The 8733-nt window shown below is 55.9% G+C and overlaps 1 protein-coding gene across 1 annotated transcript in view; it reads right to left on the minus strand.

Annotated features, from left to right (window-relative positions):
• Positions 1 to 7567, minus strand: part of TXNRD2 (thioredoxin reductase 2) — a gene marked incomplete at its 5' end in the record, with an annotated part of 37876 nt that extends 30309 nt beyond the window's left edge. The window contains one exon of the mRNA XM_044674549.1: positions 7270 to 7567. Coding sequence (XP_044530484.1) covers positions 7270 to 7567 — 298 coding nt within the window. The remainder of the gene's footprint in view (positions 1 to 7269) is intronic.
• Positions 7568 to 8733: the final 1166 nt, after the last annotated feature.

The raw sequence follows: 8733 nt of genomic DNA on the forward strand, positions 1-8733 counted from the left end.
TCCCATTTCCCGATATCAAGTTTGTATCTAATGATGCCTCCCGTCCTTGGGACGCGCTACGGTTACAGCAGAGACCCAGATTGAATGCCAGAGGCTGAGAGGAAGAACAAATGCGGGGGCCGCCCAGGCATCCCGGGGCACAGCTGCTTCGGATCTCCATGGGAGTTCTGCGCCAGCTGCAGGCCGTCAGCGAGCGGGCGGGCGGGCAGGGCCGGCCAGGACGTCCTTCTCCCTCGGCCGCTGGGCCGGGCGGTCCTCCGAAGAAAGGCGCCGAAGGAGGCCGGAGAGGGAAGCCGGCCGAGGGGGCCGGTGGCCGGGGCAGATGCTGAGCCGCTCACCAGGGCACACGTGGGACCCCCCCAGACATCACAGCCAATGCCGGCTCTCGCTCAACGATGGGAAAACTCACATTCCTCCCGATTTCATGCCTGCCTTGAGCAGAGAACGATGAGTGAAAGAAAGACCATTTAATTAAGAAAGATTTAAGTGCCAGACAGAAACAGGAGAAGGTGAGGGAGACAGAGGGAGGCTGATAGAGCGCGTGTAGGCGGCAGGTAACGCCATCGACGGCGACCATTTTCATGGGGCTAAAGATGATCTCACTGGACGGGGAATGGGGCAGCGTCGGTCCCGGGTCCTGGTCTCTGATGGAGACGGCACCGACTGGGCGCACCAGCACTTTGGGGACACCCTGAAATTGTAGGGCTCCCGGACTGCTGACCCAGGGAGGTGCTTGTCCACACATCCAGGCCCCGCGGCATGGGTCTGGGTCAGACGGAACAGCTCGGCCTCTAGCGTACTTTAGTGACGGCCCAAACGCCGAGTGGTCAGAGCAGGAGGGGCTCCCAGTGGGACCTCGGTAGGTCCCTTCCCTTCCTCTGTAAAATGCAGAGGTCGGGCTCAATGGGCTCTGAGAACTCTTCTAGATCTGGGACCCTCGGACCAAACCATCCCTGGCCATGTTGTTTTTTAAGCCCTTAACTTCTGTGTATTGGCTCATAGGTGGAAGAGTGGTAAGGGTGGGCCATGGGGGTCAAGTGACTTGCCCAGGGTCACCCAGCTGGGAAGTGGCTGAGGCCGGCTTTGAACTGAAGACCTCCCGTCTCTAGGCCTGGCTCTCCATCCACTGAGCTACCCAGCTGCCCCCATCGCTGGCCATTTTTAGCAGAAACCCCGTAGCCTTCCCATTTTGAGCTGTGTTTATCTTCTAAGTGCGCAACGTTTGGGGAGCTGATTCTCCGGTCTCTCTGCTGCCCCCCTGCCCAGCCTTGCATCTTCCTTTGGTTCCACGGCAGGGGCATCTGCTCTCACGGCTAAGGACCAGGCTTGGAGGCTGGCTCTGACTCCTCGTGTTCCTGCGGTGGGCCCCGGGGAGACGTCCTCCTCGGAAGGTGGAAAGCCCCTCTGCTCTCGCCTCCCACTTCTGGAGAGACCCGACTAGTGCAGGATGAGCAGACAGAGAGGAGTCACGGGCAAACACAAGGTCCCTGGACAGAAGGGCCTGCCCAGGCGGCCACTGGGCAGACTTCCTGAGGCTGGGAGGCGTGGGGAGCCCGCTGGTGTGGTACTGTGTGACGGCATCCTCTGGGAGACACAGCGAGGACCACCTGGCCTCCGTGCCAAAGGAAGCAAGCTTTGTGACTGACGAGCATCCAGACCCCTGAAGCTCGCGAGAGAGCTACAACAAAGGGACTTCATTCAGACTCCAGAGGGGGGGCTACCGGCGCCAGGGGCTGTGCGGTTCTTCCCCGGGTGCTTTTTTACTACAATTCTGAACCCAGGGCCTTGGCATGTGCAGGGGACGGGCACACCTTATTTTACCTGCTTAGTAAATGCCCTTTCCAAAAGCTAAGTAAGTCTAGCTGATAATCAACAGAGAGCACACCAGTGGGGGCTTCTCGGCAACGCTATTAGAAATCCCAGCTCCCCTCACGGTTTCCCCAGAGCTTGGAGGACATCAGAGGCTGCTCTCTGGGGACCCAGCTTGCCAATGCACGTGGGTCCTGGGTGAGGGTGCCACTGACGAACAGGCACATGCAGGGTAAATAAACAGTGTCCGGAAGGTTCCCCTGCAAGGAAAAGTTAGGAGCTAAGCAGAAACGGGACTACGGCATATCCGCTTTTCCCAGATGGCCATCAAACGGGTCTCGGGTCCCTTCTCTGGCGAGGCGCGTTTGTTTACGCCGGCAGCCGTGATCCCAAAGCAGGGCAGAGCCCAGGCCCGAGGCATCCTTCCGTCCGGGGTCCGGGGTCCGAGGTCCCGTCTCCAGAGCCAGGCAGCCCTTCCTCCGACGAAGGGAACAAGGGAGACGTTCAGAGGACGGTAAAATCGGCCGCCGCCTCTGCATGCACGAGTCCTGGCCCGGGCAGGCAGCGGAGGAGACTCTTGGACAAGGTACAAGGAGGAGGGAAGCTCCAGCTGGAAGCCTTAAAGCAGATTTCCTTTTCTTTTCTAACCTTAAGTCAGATCCTTGGAGGTCTATTATTGTTTGCTTATGTTTTCTAAACATCCCTCTGGGAGCCCGAAGAAAAAAGGGGGTGGGGTGGCAGCCTCTCGGGGCCTCTGCTCCGAGTACGAGGATTAACGACTGGCTCCAAAGGGCCCCGACTGCCATTCTCACCGAGGCTTACGCTGGGCAGAAGACGAGCTGTAACTGCCCAGTGCTAGACCGTCGACCAAGGGGGTCAGCGAAGGGCATCTCTGAGGCTCCCGGTGGTCCACTTCAACCCCACCTGCTGTGAGTGCCCAATCAGGTGTAGACGAGATGTTCATTTCAACCCACCTACGGCACGCACCCGGCGAGGTATAGACAAGTGTTCATTTCAACTCTGTGTTGTGCGTGTCCGGTGAGGTGTAGACAAGTGTTCATTTCAACCCATCTACTGCATGTGCTCAGTCAGGTGTAGACAAGACATTCATTTCAGCTCTGTCTGTTGTGAGTGCTCGGTCAGGTGTAGATAAAATGTTCATTTCAACCCACCTACTTCATGTGTCTGGTCAGGTGTAGACAAGACGTTCATTCCCACCACATCTGTGAGTGCTCAGTCAAGTGTAGACAAGATGTTTATTTCAACCCACCTAGTGCCCAGTGAGGTATAGACGAGTGTTCATTTCAACCCTGTCTGCTGTGAGTGCCCAGTCAGGTGTAGATGAGTGTTCATTTCAACCCCATTTGCTCTGAGTGCCTGGTCAGGTGTAGACAAGACATTTATTTCAACCTCATCTGCTGTGAGTGCTCAGTCAGGTATAGACAAGACATTAATTTCAAATCCCATCTGTTGTGAGTGTCCAGTCAGGTATAGATGAGATGTTCATTTCAACCCATCTACTGCATGTGCCCAGGTCAGGTGTAGACGAGACGTTCATTTTTTTTTTTTTTTTGCAACTTGGAATTTTAAAGTTTATTTATTTTTAATTAATTTATTTTTCAATATTTTCCCACGGTTACATGATTCATTTTCCAAGTCATTCATTTCAACCCACCTACTGCACATGTTTGGTCAGGTGTAGACAAGATGCTCATTTTGACCCACTTCTGCATGTGCCCAGGCCAGGTGTAGACAAGACAGATCTTCATGAAGGGCCTCCCATTCCCGCTCTCAGAGGACAGGGATGAAGCTGGCAGACGGCGCCGAGGGCAGACTTCTGCCCCACTGACGAGGAAAGCAGCCTGGGGCTTCTTCGGAGGGGCCCGGCACTGGGCAGAAGGACCCAAGAAGTCCACGGGCAGTGGCTTGTGCCCTAGGAGCTAGCTGAGTAAATGTTGGGGTGTCGGGGGTCCCCCAACATCCAAGCTGTCACGCAGACCCGCCGCTCTCACGCTCTCGTTTCCTCACACCTGACCCAGGGCAGCCTCCGCTGGTGGCCACCTGCCTCCGTCTCTCCCCCGGGTCCCCTCGATACAGTGTGGGGGCACCCTGCTTTCCCCCACCTTGGATCTGCTCGGGATCCCCTCGGGCACCCGCATATTTCCATGCGGCATGCCCAGGGGCACCAGTCACCAGCGTTTGGGCAGTTTTAAGGCTGGCAAAGCCCTTTGCATCCCTCACCTTCTATCTAGAATCGGTCCTGTGTATGTTCCAAGGCAGAGGAGCAGCGACGGCTAGGCGATGGGGGAAGTGACTCGCCCAGGGTCACCCAGCGAGAAAGAGTCTGAGGCCACACTGGAACCCGGGACCTCCCGTCTCTAGGCCTGGCTCTCCATCCACTGAGCCGCCCGGCAGCCCTCCAACGTTTCAAGGGAGTGAGCACAGGGGCTCCCCTTTATTTCCAACTACGACATGCACTTGACAGCTCCAATGAAGGCATTCGACAAGGTTTCTTCAAGAACCAAGTATGGACTTCGATGGCGAGAAGCTGAGCCTGGATGTCCCGGACCTGCCGGTGAAAGGAGACGGCTGGACGCGACGACTCCATCCGCTGAGGCAGCTGGTCATGGAGGCTCCCTGGCGGCCCCGGGAAAGTCATTTAGGTTGTGTTTGCCTCCGTTTCCCCAACTACGATGCAGATCTGACCCCCGGCTCCAGGCCCAGGCCCTGCAGGCCTGTCTTTTCAGGGGGCCGAGGCCAGCCCTCCGTCCCAAAGCCCCCGATGAAAGCCGAGTGAGCCCCGACCCGGGGGAGCTCCAGGCTGCACTCCCAAAGCTGGGCCTCCTCGGACCTCGGCGGGAGTTCGGCCCATTCTTTCTCTCGGGCCATCCGTGAGCTCGGAGACTAATCCGGAAAGACGCCGGCGAGTGAGCGACGCGGCCGCCGGGGGCTCGCTGGCTCCGGGGGTCCTCCTTGCCTCCGAAGGCCCAGGGCTCCGCTAGAGGCTCCCCCCGGCTCCCCGCTTTCCCCCTTTCTGAGACGACTTGGGAAACTGGAGGTTTTAGCAGGTTCTATAGAGATGACCGTCCGCTGTGTCGCTGCTGCCTCCGAATGAGGGGCTTGTGGGAGCCGGCCTCGAGGGCCGCATCTCGCTGGTACCCTCAGTGAGACTCCGAAGATCTAATCCCGGCTGAATTCTGGGTAGAGACGAGACCGTTTCTAATGGCCCAAAGGAGGAGGCGATCACGGAGTTACTCGGGAGAAATGGGGGCCCCTGCAGGACCTGGACTCGCCCCCGATACCTGGGAAAGAACTGCTGCTCCGGCCCCACGTCCTGAGGGTCTTGGTGGCCTGCTGCCATCAGCTCAATGGCTGAGCCTGGAGTCCGGGGGCAGTGGGGGAAAGTGGCCTCCAGGGTCCTCCTCTGTAAAACGGGGGGCTGCTCTAGACGGCCGCTGAGGTCCTGCTCGGTTGGTCTAGCCCAGGGGCTCCTCGCCTTTGGGGCGTTCTGGACCCCTCCGGCAGTCTGCTCACGGGAATGCTCTCCAGGCACTGCAGGCCCTGCTAAACTGGGCCGAAGGTGGCGATAATCAAGATCTTTGGCCTCTGGTTAAGAACCCTGAGAGACAGCAATGAGCCCAAGGTTCCAGAGCAATTAGAAAACAGGGTCCAGGTCCCAGTTTGGCTGCTTCCTAGCCAAGAGGCCTTGGACAAGTCCCAGTCCCAGCCTTAGTTTCTTCATCTGTTAACTTTTTGGAAAAAATCCTCCCCTTCTGTCTTAGAATTGATACTAAGTATTGATTTCAGAGCAGAAGAGCAGTAAAGACTAGGCATTTGGGGTTAAATGACTTGTCCAGGGTCACTGCTAGCAAGTGTCTGAGCCACATTTGAACCCAGGACCCCTGGTCTGCAGGCCTGGCCCTCTACCCAATGAGCCAGCTGGCTGCCCCTATCTGTACCATTTTGATGAGAACACAAATGAGCCCAGGATGTTTTTTCAAAAAGTTAAGAATGTGATTAGATTCCATGATGGACTCCAGCCATCACTTGGCACAACCACACGTGCCGCAGGGATCTCAGAGACCCTCAAAGCCAAGGCCTTCATTTTAAAGGGGACGAGTGCAGACCCAGGGAGGGGGAAAGACTTGCTCTGGGACACTCACACGGTACCCAAGGTAGGTCCTACTGACTTCCTCATGGGGTGCGGATCCAACAAGATAGCCTACGCAAAGGCCCAATCACAGAGTGTTTGCAAAGCAACTGCCACGTTCTTGCTAAGGAGACGGCCTCCCCTGCTAATGGTGCCTGGGCCCCCGAAGGCAATGGAGGAGCAAGGGCTCAGACCCTAAGGCGTCCCGGGGCAGAAGCCACTGGGAATCATGCTAGAATTTGGACAGGGGAAGAAGCCCTTTCCCACCGGGCAAACTGCTTTTTTGATGCCCCTGGCAGAACATAAATGGCCTTCGCCTCTGAGAGGCAGCCCCAGGGTTTGGAGGCCCTGCTGGCACTGAGGTGGCTGGAGAAGGGTATGGATGGACCATGGCCCAGGCTTGTAGTGGGGATCCCTCCTCATTCCAGGGCCCTCCCTTTCTCTCTGATTTCCTATTTGTCCTATAGCTCACTTGCTTGTACATATTTGCTCAGTGTTGTCCCTCTTAGACTAGAAGCTCCTGGAGGGCAGGGATTGTCTTCTGCCTCATCCCGTGTCCTCATCACTTATCACAGTGCCTGGCGCAGAGTCGGTGCTCAATAAACCTTAGTGGAGTCACTGCCTGCCTGAGAGGGTCAGGAGCCCCGAGTTCAGGCTCTGGTGAAGCCATCAAACACATGGCACACTCCTCCAAAATGCCCTAAGCCTGCCTCCATTTCCCTTCCTCCAGAGTCCTGACATTCCACGGTCACCAGTTTTTTGGGATTCACTTAAGCTGAACCTTTGAAAGAAGGAAGGACATACTTCCTAAGTTCCAGGGAGGCTCAGCTGAGAGAAAAGCAGCGCCGGGAGGGGGAAGCCATCTCCTTTAGAGCAGGAATTGGACTTGTTCTGGTTAGGGCTAGAAGGCAGATAAGACCGATGGGCAGAAGCGACAGGCATGTAAGACAGTTATAAAAAGGGAAGAACCTTTTCCCAACTGGAGTCACCACAGTGCAGCCAATGATTGTGCGGCAGGTAGTGAGCTCTCCACCCCCGGAAGTGTCAGGCGATTAGAAGTAGGGTCCCTGACTCTCCGAGACGTCACCTTTCTGAAAGGCCTCGTTCTGTAAAGGACCGGGAGATGACAGGGAGTTCAAAGGCCACGTGATGAGAGGGAAGATGTTAAGGGCTTAGTCCTCCAGCTCCTTGACATACCAGAAGAGCCGCCTGCCTGGAAAGGCCCATCTGGCCATACCCAGATGGAGAACCACACAAAGGAATGGACAATCCATTTGTTCAAGTTTCTAGAGAGCACGTGGTCCACTTACCTATGGCCCACAGGACTGTGTTGAAAACGCCCGTCTCTTCTTTGCCCAACTCATGGTTTTCCCAGGTAACTTGCAGGTGATTATCCTTAAGTTTTTCCAACTTTTTGATTATGCACTTCTTCAAAAACTTCGTGCCGTGGGATTCCATGTAGTCAGTTACCAAGTGAGCCATTTGCTGGAAATAAAAACGAAACACGTCACAGAAGACTCTGGGTACACCCCGACTTCCAGGCCCAGGCCTGAGCCCACTCACCTTCTCGTGCTTGCGCCACAAAGGGAAACAGGTTCTGTGGGTCCCTCACTGGACACACACACATAAAATGGGAAAAATAGCTTTGCCCTCTTCCCCACTGGGTGCAAATACGGTTAGCAAGTTCTGTGTGCCCTAGAAAGGTCCTTGCGGGCAGGGCTCACCAGGCTGCGGTCCCGGGTCCTGAGCCCACTGGGCTTGAGAACAGTCAAGAGGGGAGTGACTCGGCCAGGGGTTAGGGGAGTGCCAAGGAATGCCTTCCTTGAATGGGAAGTCCCAGGGGAATGGAGGAATGGGCCAGGGGGCTTTGCAGAGGGAGCCCAAAGGGGACTAGAGGAGGCCGGGTGCCTACTGTGAATGGGGTGGGTGGAAATGCCAATTCCTCGTCTTAAGGCCCCTTGGCCCATACATAGGCCTCATTTTGGTGTTCTGTCCCAATCCTTACGATTCATTTTGAGCCCCGTGTTTCCTTTGCCTCATGACCAAAGACTCCTGAATTGAGCCTGCTGACTTCCTGAGAGCTCCAAGGGGAGGTGGGGGACAGAGGGCACTGGCCTTGGGCCAGGAAAGCCAGAAAGTTTGGGATCCAGGTTGGGGCCTGCCATTTACAAATTATGGAACCTCAGATAACTCCCTTGCCCTCGTCTCTCCAGCTGTAAACAAGTGGTTGGGACTCCACAAAGGCGATGTCCCTTCCCTTCCAGCTCAAACACTCTGGTCCTGGCTCCAATTTCATCTATTTTGATGTCCCCTCGCTCACAGATCTGGACCGGGGGGGGGGCAATTGTCTCTAAGGTGCTTTTGAAGCCAACTCTGGAGTCACAATTTCTCCAGAAAGCCCGAGATGGCAATGGGAATGGGTGGAATCTGTCTTCTGACTTTGTATGTGAGCAGAGACACATCTACACACACACGAGAGCCCAGCTATCCAAAGAGAGAAGTAGCTGACCCTAAGAAAGTGACTTCTGCAGGACACAGAGCCACCAACATTAGAGAAGGGCAAAGAAGCCGCACAGATCAGGGCATCATGCGTGCAGAGATGGGAGCAAGCAGGGAGAGAAGGGCTGGCCTGGCATGTACCATCACTGTGAATGCAAGGAGTGGCGCAGGATCCAGAGCACCGCTCCACAATTCCCTTTGAGGAAAGTATAGGCAGATGCCTCCATTTAGTCTGATGTAAAACCCGGGAGTGTAAGAATTCATTTACTACAGAC

The sequence above is a fragment of the Gracilinanus agilis genome, chromosome 1 (genome assembly GCF_016433145.1).
Source record: "Gracilinanus agilis isolate LMUSP501 chromosome 1, AgileGrace, whole genome shotgun sequence".
NCBI lineage: Eukaryota > Metazoa > Chordata > Mammalia > Didelphimorphia > Didelphidae > Gracilinanus > Gracilinanus agilis.